Source organism: Neomonachus schauinslandi, chromosome 16 (assembly GCF_002201575.2).
Source record: "Neomonachus schauinslandi chromosome 16, ASM220157v2, whole genome shotgun sequence".
NCBI lineage: Eukaryota > Metazoa > Chordata > Mammalia > Carnivora > Phocidae > Neomonachus > Neomonachus schauinslandi.
The window spans coordinates 2169471-2194307 of record NC_058418.1 but is presented as its reverse complement, the minus strand read 5'-3'; the positions used below and the strand labels follow the sequence as shown (position 1 = coordinate 2194307).

Here is a 24837-nt window from a genome sequence, read left to right as displayed (position 1 = left end):
CGCAAAACAGCACAGGAAGAAAACCACGCTCCCACGGACAGGCTCGAGGGCCGCACTCGGAGCCACTCCACGCTCACACGGACACAGCGTCCCCTCGAAAAGCCGCCCGCAGCGCCGTCTTCTCGCACCTGCCACCGGGTAACTAGGGACGCTTCCGGTCTCCAGGCGAAGGGAGGGGGAGCGCGCTTTCTAAGCGCCTGCGCACACTCCCGCCCAGCTCCGCCACGCCCCTGACCCCTAGGCCACGCCCCCGAGGCCCGCGGTATTCAATCGCAGGCACGCACGCTCCGGCGCTCGGGTTCCTCCTCCCGTTTTCTACAGCCCAAGGGCACGCCCCCTCCACTAAGCCCCGCCCCACCCCGCCCCGCCCGGCCCCTCGTCCCTCGGGCTCCTCCCCCTTACACCGCCCGCCTCGGGAGATTCGTCTGCTGCACATTCGGAGCCCGGGCGTTGGCGCCTGCGGCCCTTCGGGTGAGAGGGGTGGTTTCCGGGCGGAAGCGGTGGGCTGTTCCCGCGGGTCGGCAGTCGGAGCCCGGGAGGCGGGCCGGGCAGGCGAGGCGGGCCGCCCTGAGCCCTGCGGTGTAGTTCCAACCCGGACGCCGCCGCGGAGCCTTCCCCGCGCCGACTACGTTTCCCAGAGGCCAGCGCGGCGCGGTGCGATCCTGCCGTCCGAGGGGCGGGCGGGCGGCTGGGGCGGGGCGAGTGCGGGGAGGGGGCGTGTGCGGCAGGCTGGACCCGAGTGGCCGGCGAGCGACCAGGGTGTGCTGGCGGGAGTGTGAGAGAAGTGGTGCGCCTGTGCGTGGAAGGTGAGCTCGTGTGCTAGGCTCCAGGAGAGACTGAGTGGAAGGTGTGAGAGTGAGATACCAGACATGTGAAAGGTGTGTGTGTGAGAGAGTGTGAGCTGCCAGAGATGGTGGAGGGGTGTGTGTGAGAGAAAGTGTGAGCTGCCAGAGATGTGGGAGGTGAGTGTGTGTGAAAGTGTGAGCTGCCAGAGATGGTGGAGGTGTGTGTGTGTGAGAGAGTGTGAGCTGCCAGAGATGGTGGGAGGTGTGTGTGTGTGAGAGAGTGTGAGATGCCATACATGTGGGATGTGTGTGTGTGTGTGTGTGTGTGTGAGATAGTGTGAGATGCCAGGGATGGTGGGAGGTGTGTGTGTGTGAGATGTCAGAAATGGTGGCAGGTGTGTGTAAGAGAAAGTGTGAGATGTCAGGAGCATGTTGGTGTGAGTGTGTGACTGCAGTGTGTGTGTCTGTCCTATGAGGTATCTGAGTGTGAGAGAGGGCACTATGTATTTGGTGTGTGTGAGACGTGGGGGAAGGGGGCACAACTACAATGTGAGAGACCAGGATGCGTTTATGTAGTGGTAAAAAGAAAACCACAGGCCCAATTTGGCACCATTTAGGTCAAGTCCTCAGACAGGCAGTTAATACCCATCCTTTTTTTTTTTTTTAAGATTTTATTTATTTATTTGACAGAGAGCGAGAGCAGGAACACAAGCAGGGGGAGTGGGAGAGGGAGAAGCAGAATCCCTGCTGAGCAGGGAGCCTGATGCGGGGCTCGATCCCAGGACCCCGGGATCATGACCTGAGCCGAAGGCAGACGCTTAACGACTGAGCCACCCAGGTGCTCCAATAGCCGTCCTAACTGCAGTTTCCACCTACCCCAGAAATGGAGTTTTAACTGACCAGTCAAGAATTTTCTGGATGGCACCAATGAGGTAACATGTCACATGGGCCTTCTCCATTCCCCCAAAGGAAGCTGAGGTAATCTGCATAAGACCCCTTACAATCCCACTCAGGGAAAGTTACCTTGCCTGAAACAGTCCTTTCCTTTCTTTTGCTAATAACTCCTTGCCCCACCCTCCTAAAAATGTCTGATTCATACAACTCCTTGAAGCTCCCCTCTACTTGCAGGGTGGGATGTAGCCCTGTTCTTGAATTGCTGAACAGAACCAATGAGATCTTTAAATTTTCCTCGGTTGAATTTTGTTCTTGAAGAGTATCTATGTGTAACAGAAATCCAGGTGTCTTTGCAAGTGTCCATTGAGAATGTGTGTGTTTTTGTGTGTGAATGTGGAGTGTGAGAGACCATCACGTTTGTGTGTGTGTGAGAGAGAGGAAAGCTAGTGACGTGGTTGTGTGTGAGACCAGAGTAAGCAGGACGGAGACCATGTGAACTGCAGATTGTCCCCTGAAGGCTTGCAGATAGAGCCTCTTTTAGGTTGTGGAGTGTGCTTGCATGAGCAAGGCAGAGATGAGGGCGCAGTGAGCCATGTTATGGGTGAGAGAATAAGATTGGGGGTGTGTGTGTGATATTTGTGTATCAGCATGTGTGTTTGTACATGGGCCTCCGAGACCATGGTGTATGCGACTGCATATGATGTGGCTTCCTTTGGGTGCTTGGGATTATGTCCTCTGTAGTCAGGAAGTCGGTGAGATCTTGGGTCAGTGTTTGCGTGTCACACTGTGTGCTTGTAGCTGGCCCGGAGTGACTGATGTGTATGGGGAGACTACTTGGAAGAACACTAGCTTCTTGATGTGTGTTGGTTTTGGGTATTGTGTGCTGCTGAGGTAAGAATCCTAGAGTAGAATTCCCTGCTCCCAGTTCAAGAATTCTAGGAAAAAGCAGTAGGTGGGGCGACTGACTAGAGCCCCTGACTGGAGCAGGAGATACCTTCAGTTCTGGGTGACAAAAAGGAAGGGAAACCAAGGGACTGAAGACAGAGGTGAGACTGAAGGTGGCAGAATCGGATGCTAAATTATGCCAGTGCCCATTGTTCCAGCGTGAGAGGCAGGCGAGGCCTGTGGGGATTTGGGTGGAGAATGATAACCCTGGCTTCGGATGCATTGAGGAGTCAGATTTTCAAATTGTAGACTGTGTCAAAGCATGAAGCAGAGATGCAGGGAGGGAAAGAGCCACCTTTACCTATAAAAATAAGACCAAGAATGGGAAGGCAACTTTTAGGAAAAAGATTAAATTTAGGAACTCAAGCATAAGAGAAACAGAATTATAAGTTACAGTCCTCAGTGGCCATAGGTTGCCTAGAATCTTCCAGTTATTTGGGCAGTGGAATTAAGGAAAGCTGGGAGGAAGAAGGGGAAGACAATTTTTAGGCTGATGATTCTGGGAGTGGAGAGCAGGCCTCATCTTCTCACTCCCCTTTCTCTCCCTCCATGCCTGTCCTCTAGGATACTGCTGTTCTCCAAGAGAAGCCAGGAAGGAAAGGTGGAAATGACTGTTGAACTAGTGAAAGCCATATCCCAGGTTAGTTACTTCCATTCTCATCCGTGAAAGGCAGTCTTACTCTTTAGGACTTAGTAATGCTTCTTTTCTTTTGAAAATTCCCTGATTAACAACAGTCTTGACGGGCCTGGTGCCCACTTTTCCCAGAGCACACTAACGCAAACTGCCTGATGGGTAAGTAAAACTGAGTATGATGAGGCATAGAGCCTCCTCTGAGTCCCCTCTTGCCACTTCATATTTAATTCAGTATTGACGCCTGGGAAAAGATTTGGTTTCTGTTATGTGGAATAGAGGTGTCTTGGAACAAGTGAGTTGGGTTCCAAGTAAAATGTGCATTTGCTGTCCCTCTCTTATTTTTAGAATGCATTAGGAATCATCCTTCTGGCTGAATTTTGTTCAAATCTCTAATTTTATCCTTAAGTTCTTAAATGTTTTTCTTTGTTTATCTTAAAAACCTTATTCTAGTTAATTTTTGCAATTTAAAAAATTTAAATAGGTGATATATATAGTATGAAATTTAAGACATAAAACCTCCCTTTTGCCTTCCAGTTCTTAGGAGACATATATCATCCAGGGTATTCTATTCATACACAGATAGGTTTTTCCCTTCACAGCTTGTGTTTTTTTGGGTCCTGTTTAAGAAATCCTTGTCTACCCCAGGATCTGTAGATACCCAGTTTTCTTTTAAAAGATTTGTTTTACCCCTTATAGTTTTCTGATAAGTTTATATTTGATTTTGGTGATTTTTTTCTGTGAAGATAAGGTTCAAAGTTACATTAAATTTGGGCGCCTGGGTGGCTCAGATGGTTAAGCGTCTGCCTTCGGCTCAGGTCATGATCTCAGGGTCCTGGGATCGAGTCCCGCATCGGGCTCCCTGCTCCTTGGGAGCCTGCTTCTCCCTCTGCCTTTCTCTCTCGCTCTGTCTCTCATGAATAAAAAAAAAAAAAAAGTTACATTAAATTTATACATTAAACTTAATTTACATTAAATTGTTACATTAAATGTTTAACGTATCGTAAGTGAGTCAGGGGTTCATTTTTCTCCCACTTGCCTCTCTAGTTGACCGAGTGGCATTTGTTGAATAATTCATCTCTTTCTTAACTGATTTGGAATGCTCCCTGCATCTTACACTTGATTGTTTTGCTGGACTACATTCAGTTTTGGGTTTTTTTGGTTTTTTTAAAGATATTTATTTATTTATTTGAGAGAGAGAGAGAGCACTCGAGAGCAAGCAAGGAAAGGAACAGAGGGAGAGGGATAAAGAGACTCCTCGCTGGGCGTGGAGCCCGACTAAGGGCTTGATCCCATGACCCCAAGATCAAGACCTAAGCTGAAATCAAGTGTTGGAGGCTCAACCGACTGAGACACCCAGGTGCCCTAGACTACATTCAGTTTTACTTGTATTTCTGTGTTTTTTAAAAAAATAATATTTATTTATTTATTTATTTGAGATAGAGAGTGCATGAGCGGGTGGGGAGGTGCAGAGGGAGAGAGAGAATCTTAAGTAGACTACATACGGAGCGGGGAGCTGGATGCAGGGCTTGATCTCAGAATGCTGAGATCATGACCTGAGCCAAAATCAAGAGTTGGGCACTGAACTGACTGAGCCACCCAGGCGCCCCCTTGTATTTGTTTTGTTTTGTTTTTTAAAGATTTTATTTATTTATTTGACAGAGAGAGACATAGTGAGAGAGGGAACACAAGCAGGGGGAGTGGGAGAGGGAGAAGCAGACCTCCTGCAGAGCAGGGAGCCCGATGCGGGGCTCAATCCCAGGACCCTGGGATCATGACCTGAGCTGAAGGCAGATGCTAAACGACTGAGCCACCCAGGTGCCTCTTGTATTTGTTTTTAATCTTATAATTTTAAATTTACCTTTTGTGAAAGGAACTGTGAATATAAAGGGAGACCTTAATTTTCCAGATGAGAAGTTCTCCATTCCAGATTTTTTTCCAAGTGGAAAACATGCTTTCGTTATATGGATGGGAGTCAAATGTCCACTTACTAATATTTAATTACACATTTTATATTAAAATCACATTAAATTCATTTTAAAACATTGCCCTGCCCCCATCTCCCACTATCAGAGTTAATGAAATATTCAAAAAGAAAAATGGATTTGGGCATCTGTGTCTTTCTAAGCATTAGGAACACTTTATGAATCATCTAACATAATTTTCCAGATACAGAACTTTTAGAGTTTGGTGTTACGGTACACACAAACTGGTAAGAACCAATTTGCATACTGTTAAGATTTTTTTTTAAGATTTTATTTATTTATTTATTTATTTATTTATTTATTTAGAGAGAGTGAGAGAGAGTACAAGCAGGGGGAGCTGCAGGCAGAGGGAGAAGCAGGCTTCCTGCAGAGCAGGGAGCCCGATGTGAGGCTCAATTCCAGGATCCTGGGATCATGACCTGAGCCGAAGGCAGCTGCTTAACCGACTGAGCCACCCAGGCGTTCCTGTTAAGTTTTTTTTTGCGCTTCATTTGTCCTATAGGAAAAGTTGGGTATCTCCACAGTGTTACCACTTTACGTCTTAGCTGTTCTGATAGTTAACTTCATATTCCTGAATAAAATGTTTGGAACACTATTCCTTAATTATTTTTGTTGTAGATATTACCTATTAACTTACTACTAGAGATAATAAAGATTCTGTTCAGTAATAACCCCAAACACACATACACTTTCCTTTTTTATCAACCTTCCAACATTATTTTATTACTGTTTCAGTTTTGTTCTGTTTAGGGTAGCTTGGTGACTTTCACCAATTTTGGAAAATTTTCAACCACTATCTTTCAAACATTAGCTCAGACCCTTTCTCTCCTAAAATTACAATTACATAAAGGCTAGATCTTTTTTACTCTGTATATTTTGCTTATGCTCTAAGTCTCTTCAATTCTCTAATCTACTGTTAAATCCATCATTGAATCTTAGCTTCCATTATTGCATTTTTAGTTTTAGAATGTGTTTTATTGTTTTATGTAATTCCCTGTTTTCTGCCTAAGTCCACCATTTATTTATCCAGTCATTTATTTGTATTAGCATGGATTTATGTGTATTTATTTTATAATTTAGGTTATAATCCAATACTACATTATTTTATTGCTCAAATTGTTATAGCTTTGGTCATTAGGCGCTCTTTTAGCAAATCCTGTGTCATACCCCATCATTGTGGGATATTTTTTGTTTGTTGAACACCGACTTTGATACTGCATATCTGGGTTCATCCTGTATACTTCCTGTACCAGTCCTACAATGAGCCATTTCTCCATGGTAGAGACGGTTTACTTTTGCTTCATGCACACAGCTATGCTAAGAACAACTCAATCTTAGAGGGCCAGGAGCTGAAATGATTAGAGGCAGGGCCTCAGTCCTTCTTTTTTTTTTTTTTTAAAGATTTTATTTATTTATTTGACAGCAAGAGAAGGAATACAAGCAGTGGGAGTGGGAGAGGGAGAAGCAGGCTTCCCGCCGAGCAGGGAGCCCGATGCGGGGCTCAATCCCAGGACCCCTGGATCATGACCTGAGCCGAAGGCAGATGCTTAACGACTGAGCCACCCAGGTACCCCAGGGCCTCAGTCCTTCTGAAAGCTGGGTTATTTCTGGTTCACCATCAATTCTGGGGTGTAGTCCTTTCTTTGGGTTCTCAACCAAAAGCCTGGGGTATTTATTTATCAGAACCTATCTTTGGCAGATTGTAGTAATCTGTGAATAGTCTAGATTAGCATTTATTACTGTTGTTTCTCCTCATATGTCATTCTTCAAAAGTCCTCAACTTGTCAGCAGTGAGCATTTTATCAATCTACTTCTGCTTTGGAACTCTGAATAAAATCTCACTGGGTATACTGACATTGGAGACCTTGGAATAATTTATGGTATAAAGCACATTTGGGGAAATTTTTGCCTTGTCTTTGGGCACTTATGGTGTTTTATAATGTGGAAGGGCTAACATTCTTCCCATTACTCATCTTTTCCATAATTCTCTTGACTGTTCTTATAAGTTTATTTTTCTAGCAAATTTTAGAATCAGGCAGTTTTTTAAAAAAGCCCTGCTGGTTATTTTATTTATTTTTATTTTTTTAAAGATTTTATTTATTTATTTAATTGACAGAGAGAGAGACTGTGAGGGAGGGAACACAAGCAGGGGGAGTGGGAGAGGGAGAAGCAGGCCTCCTCCTGAGCAGGGAGCCCAATGCGGGGCTCGATCCCAGGATCCTGGGATCGTGACTTGAGCCGAAGGCAGAAGCCTAACCAACTGAGTCACTCAGGCGCCCCTTTGCTGGTTATTTTAAAGTTATTTATTTAACAGATACTTTTTGACCTTGTACATGCCAGGTGGTCTTTTAGATTTTGGCGGAGCCGCAAGAAATGACAAAGACTGTGCCCTTGTGGGGCAGAGGGGAAAATAGACATAAATAAATGAATTAGTATACATTGAATAGTGAAATGTGCAATCTTTATTTGGAGATACGTTTTCATTTTTCTTGGGTAGATTAACCTGGGAGTGGAATTTCTGGGTCATATGGTCAATTCATATTTAACTTCCTAAGAAATTGCTAAGCTGTTTTTTCAAAGCAGCTGTGCCACTTTACCTCCTCAGCAGCAGTGTATGAGGGTTCCCATTTTTCCATATCCCAAGTTTGTTGTCTGTTTTACTAGTTTAATTTTATGGGGCACCTGGGTGGCTCAGTCGGTTAAGCATCTGCCTTTGGCTCAGGTCATGATCTCAGCGTCCTGGGATTGAGCCCCACGTCTGGCTCCCTGCTCGGTGGGGAGTCTGCTTCTCCTGCTCCCCCTGCTGCTCCCCCTGCTTGTGCTCTCTCTCTTTCTGTCAAATAAATAAAATCTTAAAAAAAATAATTTTATTACTCTCTATTAGTTATGTATAGATTTTCTTTTTTTAAAAAAAGATTTTATTTATTTATTTGAGAGAGAGTGTGCACAGATGGAGACTGAGCAGGGAGCCCGATGCAGGACTCGATCCCAGGACCCTGGGGTCATGACCTGAGCCAAAGGCAGACGCTTAACCGACAGCCACCCAGTGCCCCACGTATAGGTTTTCAAGTACATAAGGTTTTAAGTTCATCTTTTCATAGTTTTTAGTTGTTCTGAATCCTGAACAGACTATAGCCTGAAAATTTTGGGGTTTAACATTTGTTAAGGCTTTTGTTGGCCTAGTATAAGATCAGTTTTTGTTTACTGTGTATTGGGGCAAACCAGAAAGCTAAAAACTGCGTTACCCAGACTCCTTTGCAAATAGGGTTCTATATATGACTTATATATGCCAAGTAGAGACTTCCAATGCAATGTGTGGAAGGTAGAAGTCAGCAACAGGAAGCAGCAGCTAAGTTCAGGGATATAGGATTTTAAAGCCAACATAGTGGCAGAGGGATTTGGTTGTTCTGGGGCAGCTCTGGCTGAAGTTCCTACTGGTCGAATCATAGCATGTTAGGTGCTTATCTGTGGGTGACACTGGAGAATAGATTTTTGAAAAATACCATCTTGGTCTAATCGGGCTTTTCTCTTGATGTGTAGCTTTTGGTTGTGTAGCATGCAAACTTTGTTCTTTAGTCCTTCTGGAAATCCCATATATTATCTGATACCTTGCACCTTGCAATAAATGTTTTTCTTCTTAAAAAATAATTATAATCTCTTCAAATGCTATAATTAGAATTTATTTAATTGAATATAAGATTATCAGTAAAAAATAAGAACTAGACATACATGCATATAAAGATACCTACAGGGGCTCCTGGGTGGCTCAGTCGTTAGGAGTCTGCCTTCGGCTCAGGTCATGATCCGAGGGTCCTGGGATCAAGCCCCGCATTGGGCTCCCTGCTCAGCCAGGAGCCTGCTTCTCCCTCTCCTGCTCCCCCTGCTTGTGTTTCCTATCTAGTTGTCTCTCTCTCTGTGTCAAATAAATAAATAAAATCTTAAAAAAAAAAAAAGATACCTACATAAACATTGGGAAAAGTCTGATGGTATACATACCAAATAATTAGCCATGAATACCAGGATCACAAGCAATCAAATTTATTTTTCTGTGGGAATAGCCAAAACACCTATTTCCTTACTAGTGACCAAATTATACTAAATATTGGAAAGAATGTGACTACTGCTTGCTTTGATAAATTCATGTGAATGAATTTGGTTTTATAAGAACATGGGAAATGATGGGTATCAGCCAAAATGGCAGCCTCAACTAACTAGAAGGGGCAATCCAGAATTCAGGAAAACCAGTAGCTCACAGTGAATCTGAAAAAAAAAATTTAATACCAGGCGCCTGGCTGGCTTAGTCAGAAGATCATGTAATTTTTTATCTTGGGGTCATGAATTCAAGCCCCTCGTTGGGTATAGAGATTAAAAATAAACAACAACAACAAATTTTTAATACTTTTATGAGGAAAATAGACTAAACATTTTCTCAAATGTGTATATATCTTCTGAAGTCCCATACGTTAAATATTTTTGTATCATGACTTTATTCTAAACTTAAGTGTTTATTGTCAAAAAGCAAATTAAGACGTTCTGTGTATAGCTTTGTCTTTATATAGTCAGTTACCAATGTCATTGGTATACAAGGCACTGAGCATGAAGATTTTTCTTTCGATGGAAATAAACAAATCTGAATATGAAAAATGCCCATAATATTTTTTAAAATTTCTTACAACCTGCTGGTGATTATAACTGGACGTTTATTTTTTTTCTTAACATATTTAATTCTTTAAGAAACTAAAAATTAGGGACACCTGGGTGGCGCAGTTGGTTAAGCATCCAACTCTTGCTTTTGGCTGAGGTCATGATCTCAGGGTAGTGAGACTGAGCCCTGCACTGGGCTCTGCACTCACTGTGGAATCTGCTTAAGACTCTAAGACTCTCTCTCTCCCTCCCTCTTCCTTTTCCCCCTCCCCATGCTTGCTCACTCACTTGCTCACTCTCTAAAATAAATAAATCTTTATTTATTTTTTAAAAAGATTTTATTTATTTATTTGAGGGAGAGAGAGTGTGCAAGCAGGGGGAGTGGCAGGGAGAGAGAGAAGTAGACTCCTACTGAGCAAGGAGCCTGATGCAGGACTCGATTCCAGGACCCTGGGATCACGACCCAAGCTGAAGGCAGATGCTCAACCGACTGAGCCATCCAGGCATCCCTAAAAAGATACTTAAAAAATAAACTAAAAATTTTATTCGGTTTCATTTTGATTATCATAAGTATATAGGTTTGTTGTATGCAGACTCAATATACAGACTGAATGTGTTGTAGTCTTAATGCTGGGTGATTTCTCATATTATTACCCAGTTTACTCTGGTATGGCATGTCATGCTAGTTCTTAATGGCATAGCATGAGAAAATTGCATTCTAGTTATATTCATTATTTTTATTGTGTAAGAAAAAATAAAATCAGCCCCATCAGTTCAGTGCCCCTTCCCTTCTGAAACACTAGGATTTCATAGAGTACCATTTGCAAACAATCAATTTAGATAATCTTTTTTGTTTTTAAAGGTTCAACCACAGGTTTAAGTCATTCCTTGAGGCTCTTACTTACTGCCCTGTGGCCACTGTCCGTATTTCCACATGCCAAGAAATAGGTTAGCATCCTTGCATACAGTGCAATTTAACACTTCAATAACTACCATTTTAGGTTGGAGCTTCATATTATAATGGTTTAATATTTTTTCTCCTCCAAGGGCTATTTTTCACATAAAGTAGAAACAACTTAAAGCTTCAACGTGGAGTTATGCATGAAAATGAGCATTGGTTGATCAAGAGTGTATTTGTGTCATTTCAGGACTTGGTGACATTCAAGGATGTGGCAATAGACTTTTCCCAGGAGGAATGGGAATGGCTGAACCCTGCTCAGAGGAATTTGTACAAGAATATGATGTTGGAGAACTATCAGAACCTGGTATCACTGGGTAAGAATATTTTCTCCTCTGCATAATTTAGAATTACATTAGTGACTCTTTACATTTTTATTTATTATTAAAACTTTTTAAAAAAGATTTTATTTATTTGAGAGAGAAAGAGTGATAGAGCACAAGTGGGGTGGAGGGGCAGAGGGAGAGGGAGAAGTAGACTCCCTGCTGAGCTGGGAGCCCGACTCAGGGGCTCGATCCCGGAACCTGGAGATCATGACCTGAGCTGAAGGCAGATGCCCCACCATCTGAGTCACCCAGGTGCCCCAAAAAGATGTGTTTCATGCATGAATGAACAATGCATGCACCATGCTTCTCTGAGAAGCCCCTTTTATCCTGCTTGTGGTTCACTGAGCTTCTTGAAACAAAATGTATGTCTTTCATCAAATTTGAATAATTTTTGGCTTTATTTCTTCAAATAATTTTTTCTGCTGTCTCTCTTGGTATTTCAATTACAAGTATATTAGAACCTTTGATATTATGCTCTAGGTAACTGAAGATCTGTTCATTATTTAAAATCTTTTTTCTTTGTATGTCAGATTAGATAATTTCTATTGGACTAACTTCAAATTTACTTACTCTTTTTGTGTTTTCTTCACTGTCTTGTTAAGCCAATGTAGTGAATTTTTTAAAAAGATTTATTGATTGGGGCACCTGGGTGGCTCAGTTAAGCGGCTGCCCTCGGCTCAGGTCATGATCCCAGGGTCCTGGGATCAAGCCCCGCATCGGGCTCCATGCTCAGCGGGAAGCCTGCTTCTCCCTCTCCCGCTCCCCCTACTTGTGTTCCCTCTCTCCTGTCTCTCTCTCTGTCAAATAAATAAATAAAATCTTAAAAAATAAAAAAATAAGTTTTATTTATTTATTTGAGAGAGCAAGCATGAGTGGGAGGGGAAAGGGAGAGAGAATCTCAAGTAGACTCTGCACTGAGCACGGAGCCTGACGCAGGGCTTGATCCATGACACTGAGATAGGACCTGAGCCAAAACCAAGAGTTGGGTGCTTAACCTGATTGCACCACCGAGACACCCCAATGTAGTGAATTTTTAAATTTCAGATACTATATTTTTCAATTCTAAACTTTCCACTTGGTTCTTTTTTTGTAATTTCTATTTCTTTGCTGAGAAATTCTATGCATATTTTCCTTTACATTTTTGGGTATGGATATAACAGCAGTTGTTTTGTTTTGTTTTTACCGATTTTATTTATTTATTTGACAGAGAGAGACACAGCGAGAGAGGGAACACGAGCAGGGGGAGTGGGAGAGGGAGAAGCAGGCTTCCTGCTGAGCAGGGAGCCCAGTGCAGGGCTCGATTCCAGGACCCTGGGATCATGACCTGAGCCGAAGGCAGACGCTTAACGACTGAGCCACCCAGGCGTCCCTGTTATAGCAGTTTTTAAATCCTGGTCTACTAATTACAACATCTGTGTTATCACTGGTTAGCTCCTCATTAATTGCTTATTTTTCTGAGTGTGATTCACTTTTCCCTCTTTCTACTTAGGTGTAATAATTTTGGATTTTATCTCAGACACTATAAATAATACATTGTAGAGGCTGTAGATTCTGTTATATTTCTCTGAAGAGTTTTTTTAATTTTTTAAATTTTTATTATTATGTTAATCACCATACATTACATCATTAGTTTTTGATGTAGTGTTCCATGATTCATTGTTTGCGTATATCACCCAGTACTCTATGCAGAACGTGCCCTCTTTAAAACGCATCACCAGCCTAACCCATCCTCCCACTCCCCTCCCCTCTAGATCCCTCAGTTTGTTTTTCAGAGTCCATCGTCTCTCATGGTTTGTCTCCCCCTCCGATTTCCCTCCCTTCATTCTTCCCCTCCTGCTATCTTCTTTTTTTCTTTTTAACATATAATGTATTATTTGTTTCAGAGGTACAGATCTGAGATTCATCAGTCTTACACAATTCACAGCGCTCACCATAGCACATACCCTCCCCAATGTCTGTCACCCAGCCACCCCATCCCTCCCACCCCCCACTACTCCAGCAACCCTCAGTTTATTTCCTGAGATTAAGGATTCCTCATATCAGTGAGGTCATATGATACATGTCTTTCTCTGATTGACTTATTTTGCTCAGCATAACACCCTCCAGTTCTATCCACGTCGTTGAAAATGGCAAGATTTCATTCCTTTTGATGGCTGCATAATATTCCATTGTGTGTATATATACCACATTGTTTTGTTTTTTTAAGCAGGCAGTTAACTTGATTCAAACTCCAAACTCTGTCTCTAGGGGCTCTTTACAATACATCACTTACTGGCTGTCTGATGATCCTGTGAAAATGCTGGGCAGAATTTCTGCCCCGAGTCCTTTAGAAAATTGTTTAACTTTCATAAAGTTGACTGTTGGCAGTTCCACTAGACTATGCCAGAAGCTTTATGTAATCTGTCTCTAAAATGTGTTTTACCCTTTGATCTAATCATTCATGTTATGTCATTCCATCAGTATTAAAGAACTGATTTATAGTTCTGAAATACCCAAAACACGGCCAATTTTCATGTCTTTTTTTTTTTTTTGTATGCAGGTCTTTGCATCTCTAAGCCATATATGATCTCCTTATTGGAGCAAGGGAAAGAGCCTTGGGAGATGAAGACAGAGATGACAAGAAGCCCATTCCCAGGTGAGTGTGGGAGAACCAGATAGGGGAATCCTTTCTAGATAATGGCTCAGCTATTTTCAAAGGTGATACTTTCTCCTTTCTTACGCTATTTAGAAGCTCTTCTCAAGCCTTCCAAGCCTGAGGAGAAAATTGAAACTTTAGTATGTAGCATCAGCTCCCGAAATGTCTAGATATCTCTTCTCTCTAATAGCTAACTCAGTTTGCAAAGATCTCTATCCCGCTCTTTCCCATCCCTTCTTTCCTTTTGCCATATAGACTTATATAAGCTTCTCTGTTTCTTAAATCTTAACTCCTAAATTGGGTGCTGCTTGAAAATCATAATCTGGGGGCGCCTGGGTGGCTCAGTTGGTTAAGCGACTGCCTTCAGCTCAGGTCATGATCCTGGAGTCCCTGGATCGAGTCCTGCATCGGGCTCCCTGCTCGGCGAGGAGCCTGCTTCTCCCTCTAACCCTCCCCCTGCTCATGTACTCTCTCTCTCTCATTCTCACGCTCTCAAATAAATAAATAAATCTTTAAAAAAAAAATCATAATCTGTCCTGCTGCTTTATATCTTTCTTTGCTTTCCTGTTGCAAATAGGAAAGACCCAGACCTTACCAGCCCCTATGTAACCAGCTCCATCCTACTTCTCTTACCTTATCCTCTATGATTTTTTAGCTTTTTCACTCTACTTTAGTACAGAGTTTTCTAAACTGTGTGAGGTATCCAGGTACTCAAGTGTGTTAAAGGTATGCGAACATACAGAATCTCTAAGGCTTGAGAGACCAGGTGCGGCCAGAGGCAGTCTGAGTTCCAAGTTTGGTTGCTTCTGGATCACAAGCAGTATCATTCTTTTGCCTCTGTTTGCCTTACAGATGTTGACAAGTGCCTGACAGTACAGTTGAGAAGCACTGCTTTTACCCATTGGTCACCTTTTCTGAACTCACCAAGCTCTTTACTGATTCAGGCTTGTGCACTTCCTGTTTTCTCTGCCCAGAGTGCCCTTCTCTTGGCTGTCTGTCCATGCTTGACTCCTGTTGGCTTTGGACAGCAAACCCTGAGACAGAGAATGAAAAGACACCTTAGTAGGAGAAAGGGGAGGGCCTGGGGATTGGATGTTCTAGTGGCGGAAGGTCCCAAGCCAGACTCTGCCTCCACCTTTATTGTGAATGTTATCAATACAACAAGGGAATAAGAAAAACAAGAAGGAATGTGAAGCTGTAATAATCAGGACACTGGTATAGGGAGTATCGTGTGAATAGAACAAGCTGTGCTCATGACCGGCATGTAGACAGGGAGTGCATGGGGTATGTGACCTCCAAAGATAAATGTTTCTCCTAAGGCAAGCATTTACTCCCCGGATGAGTGCATTGAGCTGCAATGAGGATCTGGCTGTTTTCAGTCCAGAAACCTTAAAGGGGCCCAGTTTTCTGGACACTCCTTCTTTGCTTTTCAACCAGTTTCATCCAGATAAGATTTATTAAATCTTATCTAGCTAGGCACTGTGAATTCCCACAGACTCTCAGGCCAGAGCTCAAAAATCATCTCATCAGAGGCCTTCCCTAACCACCTTCTGTAATGAACATTCCCTTATTCCAACCCAATTACTTTCTATCGAGCCACTTACTTTCTTTGTAACACTCAGGAAAGCCTGTAATTAACCTGCTTATGGTTTACATGCTTATTTTCTGCCTCCCCCACTGAACTGAATGTTCACAAAGACAAGGGAATGTTGAAATCATACATGATAATTGTGCCTTTATGAAATTCTTTCACTTCCATAACAGTATTGGATCTTTACATTTTGAGATGATTTGGATCCTAGATTTCCAGGATCCTCCAATTAGCCAAATATTGGAGGAGAAATTAGCCCTGCTTAGACATGCTTTATACTTTGTTGTGTAGGAATCTACCACCTGCCTTAAATAGGGAAATAGAGGAACTTTCCTGATAAGAAGTAATAATTGGCCTTGTGAAGAATAGGAAGGTAGAAGGAAGGGTGATGAAGCCTATACATTTGGTGGGATATTGAGTCACAGTATAGATTCAACTATTATTAAGTGAGTAAGATATCTTAGCATCTGTGTTGAGAAAGGCCAGAAAGATAAGGGACAACCATGGTTTCCCATGGGAGGTTGTAGTGTTGAAGACTATCTTCATGGGAGGAATCCATGATGTACCCAGCTTTCTGTTTTTCTGTCCAGTATTTCTCCCCTCAGTCGTCTGTGTAAGAAAAACTATAGGTGATTGGTTCATTGAACTCTCATGGCCTCAATTCTAGAATTACTGAAGCCTGAGTGTTAGGAAGGAAAGAAGCAGCAGGAAGGGGTAGGAAGCTTGTTAACACTTTTGAGTCCTTCCTAACTGCTTTAGTAGATTTGATTTCTTTCATCTCTGAACTTCTATACTAGTTTTACCTTTTACCACGTGGGCTCTCACTTGATATTCCATATTTTCTTCTCAATTACTTTCTTTGTTGGTCTTACCTTTCTAATCACTTTCTATACTCCTCAAGAACAACTGGTCTTTTATTACATTAGTGTCCATAATGTTTGACACATAGTAGAAAACTGTTTTAGGGAGTACTGGATTAGTCAGTAATTTACTATTACTAATTTACTATTACTAAGAGAGGAAAGGAAAGCACTTTCTCTTTTGCCCTTTCTTGATACCAACCTTTTCCCTGAAGTTTTCTCTTAGTATCATCTCTTCAATACAAATTTCTTTATGTATTTATTGAGAACTTATATATGCCTGAGTTTCTGTGATATATGTTAAGTGACTTAGTAGTAGTGTTTAAAGCATATTATTCCTTCCCTGAAGCTTATATTCTAGCTCACAAGGCAAGAAAGGTATTTTAAGTGGCAGTAAAAAAACTTCATAATAGTAATACACACCTACATATCATTATGAAACTAGTTTATTCAAAAAGAGTTATGGCAAAACCCCATTAAGATGTGGACTGGGAAGTGACACTCTTCTTAGGCTGGTGAGAATGAGAAGATGAATGGAAAAATGCCTTACTATGCAGCCTGAAGTTCAGCGATCTCTGAGAAATGAAGAGTTTGCTGTATTGAAATATGTAGCAATGGTACATACAAACACTATTTTCTGGTTATGAAAAGATTAGTCTAGGAGTTTACCTAAACCCCAAGGGAAGTCATGAAGCATAAGGTATTTGTGGTTGCTGAGAATCTGTAGAGATTTTTGATCAGCAGTAATTCTGTGATGATATTTGTATTTAAACAACATTCACCTACCTGTATATGCAAGTCAACTGGAAGTGGGAAAGAATAGAGGAATGGTGTTTAATTTATAGTCTGTTATGTTAATTCAGGATAAAATAAAAAAATATTATTGGGCGCCTGGGTGGCTCAGATGGTTAAGCGTCTGCCTTCGGCTCAGGTCATGATCCCAGGGTCCTGGGATCAGGCCCCACATTGGGCTCCCTGCTCAGCGGGAAGCCTGCTTCTCCCTCTGCCTCTCTCTCTCTCTCTCTGTCTCTTATGAATAAATAAATAAAATCTTTAAAAAAATATATTATTGTAGCCTACTTCTCTAGGACCTCATTATCCTACATTTAATTCTCTTAATCACCTTCTCCATGTTTCCCTGAGCTCTGAAATCCGCTTGCATATTTTTCAGTTGATGTGGTGGTGCATAATAGATTTTGTGGGATTCCCTATTTTTGAATCACCTTGTCCACATTAAATATTTCCTTTGTTATAGCCGATGATAAAGGAAGCACTTGATTTTTGTTGTCTTTCAGATTTGGGATCTATATATGAGACAGAAGAATTATCTCTGAAGCACTTCATGTATGATGATGTGTTAATGGAGAGAATTGCAGGCTATGGACTTGAGTTTTCCACTTACAGAGAAAATTGGAAATGTGAAGATCTTTTTGAGAGGGAGTTGGTAAGTCAAGAGGCATTTATCAGGCAGGAAGTAACCACTCATAAGAAAACCCTTACTAAGGAAATAGATCACAACTATAACAAATCTGGGAAATTTGTCCATCTAGACAATATAGAAGAAAATGTTTATAATCACAAGTCAGGTAAAAAAAGCTTTTCCCAAAATTCCACGGCAGTAAAACACAAAGTCTATGCAGGAAAGAAACTTTTTAAATGTCATGAATGTGAGAAAATGTTTACCCAGAGCTCCTCCCTTACTGTTCATCAGAGAATTCATACTGGTGAAAAACCCTACAAATGTAAAGAATGTGGGAAGGCCTTTAACCAGAGTCAGCACCTTGTTCAACATCACAGAATACATACTGGAGAGAAGCTCTTTGAATGTAAAGAATGTAGGAAAGCCTTCAGCCAAAATGTGCACCTTATTCAACACCAAAGAATTCATACTGGAGAAAAACCGTATAAGTGTATGGAATGTAGAAAAGCCTTCAGCCAACCTGCCCACCTTGCTCAGCACCAGAGAATTCATACTGGGGAGAAGCCCTATGAATGTAAGGAATGTGGGAAAGCCTTCAGTGACGGCTCATCCTTTGCCCGACATCAGAGATGTCACACTGACAAAAGACCCTATGAATGTATCGAATGTGAGAAAGCCTTCAGGCAGAACACATCCCTTATTCGTCACTGGAGGTATTATCATACTGGAGAGAAACCTTTTGATTGCATCGATTGTGGGAAAGCTTTCAGTGATCACATAGGCCTTATTCAGCATAGGAGAATTCATACTGGAGAGAAACCATATAAATGTAAAGTGTGTGGGAAAACCTTCAGTTATGGCTCATCCCTTACCGTCCATCAGAGAATTCACACAGGAGAGAAACCTTATGACTGTGTTGTCTGTGGGAAGGCCTTCAGCCATCATGCTTCACTCACACAACATCAAAGAGTGCATTCTGGAGAGAAACCTTATGAATGCAAGGAATGTGGGAAAGCCTTTAGACAGAGTATACACCTTGCCATTCATTTGAGAATTCATACTGGTGAAAAACCCTACAAATGTAAAGAATGTGGAAAAGCTTTTAGCATAAGTTCACAGCTGGCTACTCATCAGAGAATTCATACTGGAGAGAAACCTTATGAATGTAAGGAATGTGGTAAAGCTTTCAACCAGAGGGCACACCTTGCCCAACATCATAAAATTCATACAGGAGAGAAACCTTATGAGTGTAATGAATGTGGTAAAGCCTTCAGCCAGACTACCCGCCTTATTCAACATCAGAGAGTTCATACTGGAGAGAAACCCTATAAATGTAGCGAATGTGGAAAGGCTTTTAGCGATAGCTCATCCCGTTCTCAGCATCGGAGACTCCATACCGGCCAAAGGCCCTATGAATGTGTTGAATGTGAGAAGGCATTTAGAACAAAATCATCTCTTATTTGTCATCAAAGATGTCATACTGGGGAGAAACCTTATGAATGTAGTGTGTGTGGTAAAGCCTTTAGCCATCGTCAATCCCTTACAGTTCATCAGAGAATTCATTCTGGAGAAAAGCCTTATGAATGTCAGGAATGTGGGAAAACCTTTAGCCAGATTGGACACCTTAATCTACATAGAAGAATTCATACTGGAGAGAGATCTTATGAATGTAAAGAATGTGGAAAAGTCTTCAGACAAAGTGCACACCTTACTCATCATCAGAAAGTTCATGCTGCAGAGTCATCTCAGGCATTTAGCTCTTCCTCACCCCATATGTCATCAAGCCCCGTGGATATATCTGCTAGATATTTTTGGAATTCGTCCACTTCTTTCAGTTCTCATTGTCCTACTCCAAAACACAGTCATTTCACCTGGACTGTTCCAATATAAAAACTGGTCTTACATCCTGTTTTATTTCCTTCAAGTTCTTTCTTCACACTACTGCCGTGGTGGTCTTTTAAACATGTAAATGTAACTAAACTACTCTCTCAAAACCCTGGTTATGAAAATTTAAACTATTCGATGCATATAAAGTGCTTAGCAATAGTGCCTGACCCAGACTAAGTGCTTGGTAAATGTTAAGTCAGTATCATTCAGAGTCTGTTTAAAAATTATGTTTAAAGAGTGAACTCTGGAAAGCAGTATATCAGTACTAGGAGATTATAATAATTTTGGAACTGAAACTACATCTTAAGGTGGATAATGAGGATTAGCATGTGTAGTATTTTTAAGTTTGACATCAGAGTAACATAGTGGCTTTCTCATGACTCCACGGCTGTATGCCTTTGTAGGTGCAGAAATTTAGTGTAAACCTCGTACATAGAATATGTTTTAGGAAGTGCCTAGAGCTCTGGATAAGACTGAAACAAAAGAATTAGAATTTACCCAGGAATGTAAGACTATAGCTAATCAAGGCAAAAAAAGAAAAATTCCTTAATATTTAAAACTGAAGCAATAGAGAACTTGAAGAGTCTAGCCATATTTTAAGACACCTGGGTTCACAGATTAATTCTAAACTTTCAAGGAACCACTAATTAAACTGTTTTAGAGTATAGAAAAAAAATAAAATATAATACTGTAAAGTATTTGGAATACTTCTTTCATGAGGCTAATTCAGTTCTGATATCAACCCCCCCAAAATGAAATGATAGATTAATTTACTTATGGTTCTATATGGAAAGGAAATTATTAATCTCTGTTGAAAGAGAACAGAGGTTCTGAATAAATGGAGATTCATACATGTTTGTAGATGGAAGTTTTGATACTGTAAAGATGTCTACATTTACTCAGTTCAGTCATGATAACTGTAGGATATTTTTACATTGACAGTTTTCTTCTGAAAATCACATAGAGTGGTAAGTAGGCAAGCATCATAGGAAATTTTTGGAAAAGATCTTATACCCATGAATTCAGTGGATTGCAAAAGTAGTATTTTAAGTGTCTATTTATTTTTAAGTAATCTCTAGAGCCAGTGTGGGGCTTGAACTCAACCCCAAGATCAAGTCTCATGCTCCCCTGACTGCGCCTGGCAGGAGCCCCACTGAAATGGTATTTTTGATATATTATTGGGGGAGATGGATTATTTAAATGGTGTTGGACAGTTACCCAACTGGAAGTAAAGTCAGAGCCACATTTTACTCCTTACAGAGAAGTTCCCTGAATATGGATTAAGGTTGTAATAGGAAACACAAAATTCTAGAAGAGAATATAGAATATTTCTATCCCTTTGAGTTCAGGAAGACTTGGTAAACTGGACGCAGAGTCTAGAAGCCATGAAGAGAGAGTGACAGGAAGGAGCACGTAAAAGTTTTAGACCCTGTGCATGGTATAAGGCACTATGCAAAGTTAAAAGGCACATGACAGGCTGGGAGATATTTTAAACATATACATATTATGAAGGATATAGCCCTTCTAAAAAGTGCTGTTGAAAAGCAGCAAGGAGGGGCACGATTTGCCGCGATTCTAAATCTAGGAATTTATCTTCTTGAAAAGCACAAGTGCAGAAATATAGATGCATAAGCACATTTATTATAGAATTGCAAGAAATTTGGAGCAGCTTAAATGTCTAGCACTAGTAAACTAGTTAATCAGTTAAATTACAGAAAATCCAGTAGATTACACAGTCACTGAAAAGAATGAGGTAGATTTTCATACAGAAAGATATAATTTACTAACAGGGTATAATTTTCATATGGCTTTAAATACCAAAAATTTATAAAGTTAAAATTATGAAAATAATACATATCAGATATTTGCTTTTGTCTACAGTACAGATCGGAACCATGCACACAGAAACGCACATAGATTTTCCCCGGGGCTGCTCTGGTGTCATTCAGTGAGGTTTTGTTTGTGTTGCCAGTTGTATCTGGTTCACTTTAATCCAATCAGAAACTCTCCTCGGGATGCAGGAGGAAGTTGTAAATGAGTCATCCTTTGGCCACAACTTGAGGATACTGCCTGTGATCCTGCTGCTTTGCTCACTAGAGCTGACCTGTTGAATATTCTTTCCAAGTTGTATCCTACTAGTATCTTGTTTTCATTTCAAAATCAGATTAAATTCTTCTGCCGTCAACCAAAGAAACCTAACCAATACAGAAGTTGGTATCCTTGGATGGATTTCAGGCAAAACATCCTGAGAAAAGTGGGTTATTATAAAGATTGGTTATTGGATGAAATGGAGCAAAGGATTATAAGGCTCCTATTCATACTTTGTGCAGGTAGCATGCTTTGATAGCAACAGTAAAACAGCTGATCCGCTGTGGTTGAGATCATTTTTAGACCAATCAAAAGGACAAGAAATGCCAGTCCAAGGGGTTTGTACGATGCTTGTTCATAATGGAATTGGAGAATATAAAGCAAAAGCAATAATGACTTTTTAAAAATTTTTGCTTTAAAGCATGGACTAGAACACCAGCCATTTTTGTAACACAGTTAAAAGACTTCCTTGTAGCTCTATGATTGCTAAATATCAAAGAATGAGCTACAATGCCAAGTGAATTCACAGTTTTGGCAGATTTCTTAAGTAAATTGTTTGACGTTCAGGGACATTTGCTATCCTGGTTATTGGAATGATGATTTGTGGGAGAATTTGGGGATTTTTAAAACTCTTAAGCCCATAAGAAATCTTAAGAAACCATACCAACTAATTATCCTTTGCCTGAGATAGCTGTGGATGAAGGTTAAAGGTTAGCCTATTTCCCTTTTAGTTCACCAACACTGTGGCTTCATTGATTTAAAAGAGAAAGAATGAAAATCTGATTCTAAAGTGGCCTAGAGGTTGATACAAGAAAAGAGGTTAGGGGAGGTTGAGAGACTCCCCAAAGTATCAACATTTATATCAGAACCTAGAAAATGGCTGCAAAAATGGGTTTTCATAGGGCTTGACCTCAGATATTAGAACAAAATTTTGAACTGGACTGAATTTATGGTACACACACAGGGTATTACATATTTGATGTGCTAATTTGTGCAGTTTATTGCTTTTCTCATAATTTTCTGGGTAGGTGATTACAAATCTCCTGAGTCCTGACTGAAACTAAACGATATTTGAAGTACAGAAATGACCTTGCCTGATACACAGGAAGGAACTGGAAAATTTGGGATGCTGAACTTGCTTTCTCATGTCTTGAGTTTCTCACTTACCTTGTCATTAGGCTCCCTGAGACAGGGCCAAAATGCCTTTCCTTGAACCTGTGTCATGAGGAAAGCATCACTATCTTTTGAGAGTACCTTAAGATGTCTGGCATGCTGGGACGGGGGACTGCTCTTACAAAGGGATTTCTGATCTCTAGGAAGTGCAGCAGCCCAGGGAATGCTGAGCCCTAGCAGCAACTCACCAGAAGCAAAGCCATTGATTTAGTGGTGCACTTGGGCAGCCTCATTCTGGCTTACAAGAGCTAATTTTTATATTTTTAGAAATTTTGTGAACTGGTTGTTAAAAGGTGTATACGTATGTGTGTTTATATATGTGTGTGTAGAAATACACACATGTAAATACATGTTTATACTGGGTAATAGATAACGTATGTATTGTATACATATGTTCATAGGTTATAGTCTAAATTTTTACTATAACCAATAAGTTATATTAAAGACAATAGTTTAGAACCTGAGTTTTGAGCATTTATTTACTATATTTTATTTATGATTAACATTTGTAGGGGGGACATACCACAACTCTGCATTCAGTGACAACATGTTGGTAATTTTAACTCAAGTATGATGGGAGTATTTAAGAGCATACACTACAAATCAAGGCTGGTTGACTTTAAAAGTTGACAGAGAAAATGTTAGTAATTCAGGTTAAACTTAAAAATGTGTCATGGCTGTACATTTTGAACTGCACAAAAAGTAGAGGAAATATTCTTCCGGTATTCAAAAGCTATTAGCAAAGAGCTCAGTCCTGTCATTGACATAACAAGCGAAGTTCTGTCCTGTGTCCTCATCTTGTTTTGCTTTGATCTTACTCTTTAACGTAAATGAAAATATCAGCCAACGTTGTCAGAATTATACCCATTTGTCAGTTTTAAGCATACATTGGTAAAAGTCAACAAAGGCATTCTAAGAGAATCAACTGCTATACAGAATTGACAATCCAAGAGTATTGTATCTTGGTATCATTTGTAGATGTGTGCTACACATCTGTATAATTACAAAAACTTATTTCACGTAGTATACACACACTTCTTTCCCTTGGGAAGCTTCATGTCCAACTTTACCAGCATACCACTGACGTTCTGACAGATAGCTGACCGTGATTACTAGCAAGCCTACAAATGAGATCAGTCGTCGACCACTGAAAGTTTACTTTGTTATTTGTCTAAAAACACTTCACGTGTGGTCCCGGAGGCCTCAGTCCACTTATCACCCATGCTAGATACTGCCTGTTTCCAGGTCTGGGTGTATGGACAGGAGGCTGGGTGCTCCTGAGGAAAACCTTCCTATAACACCACTATGACCTTTACTCCTAGGATTCCCAAAAGAATTGCAGCCATTTGCCAAGGTAAGTGCACGCTAAGGAGAAGGAAATAGCCAGCATTTGGGGAAGAATTCTAGGTTACAAGGACGTGTGCTGCAGTCATTCTGGAGGATTATGGGGCAGTTGTTGCCCTGGTCCAGCTCAGAGGAGGCCCTGCGAGATCCTGTGCCAGTCATTGGCCTTTTCGCTCTAAGATCCATTTTCCGCCTTATCCCCTGCTCTACAATCTACTGTATGAGTTTAAGGTCTGCAGGTGGTGTTTCCCAGAGTCTGACAACTGGTTTTCTGTCTGGTTTACTAAGGAGGCACCAGCGATACCCCAGAAGGTGAGAGTTGGGAGAAGCCAGGGTGTTTCTCTCTCACTTGCTCTGCTTTGGGTGGTGACTGTGGTAATAGCTGTATTGCCTCTGTTCTACCTCCCTCCACTCACCCCTTATTAGGGTCCCACCTCCTGCTAGGGACGTCCCTAGGGATCTGTCTAGGTCCTCTAGTGGCCCTGGTTCGCGGCTGTGATAATATCCCCTCCACCCTTAGGCCTTCAAGCTCCAGGGTTGGTACCTGCTCTCTTTTTTTTTTTTTAAAGATTTTATTTATTTATTTGAGACAGAGAGAATGAGAGAGAGCACATGAGAGGGGGGAGGGTCAGAGGGAGAAGCAGACTCCCCGCCGAGCAGGGAGCCCGATG

At 41.2% G+C, this 24837-nt stretch overlaps 1 protein-coding gene across 1 annotated transcript in view; it reads left to right on the top strand.

The window, feature by feature from the left end:
* The first annotated feature begins 435 nt into the window (after positions 1-435).
* LOC123323231 (zinc finger protein 471-like) overlaps positions 436-24837 on the top strand; it is a 27869-nt gene continuing 3467 nt past the window's right edge. Inside the window, exons 1-6 of the mRNA XM_044911332.1 lie at positions 436-471; positions 3189-3264; positions 11033-11159; positions 13708-13803; positions 17550-18387; positions 18559-19423. Coding sequence (XP_044767267.1) covers positions 3232-3264; positions 11033-11159; positions 13708-13803; positions 17550-18387; positions 18559-19423 — 1959 coding nt within the window. The 5' untranslated portion in view covers positions 436-471; positions 3189-3231. The remainder of the gene's footprint in view (positions 472-3188; positions 3265-11032; positions 11160-13707; positions 13804-17549; positions 18388-18558; positions 19424-24837) is intronic.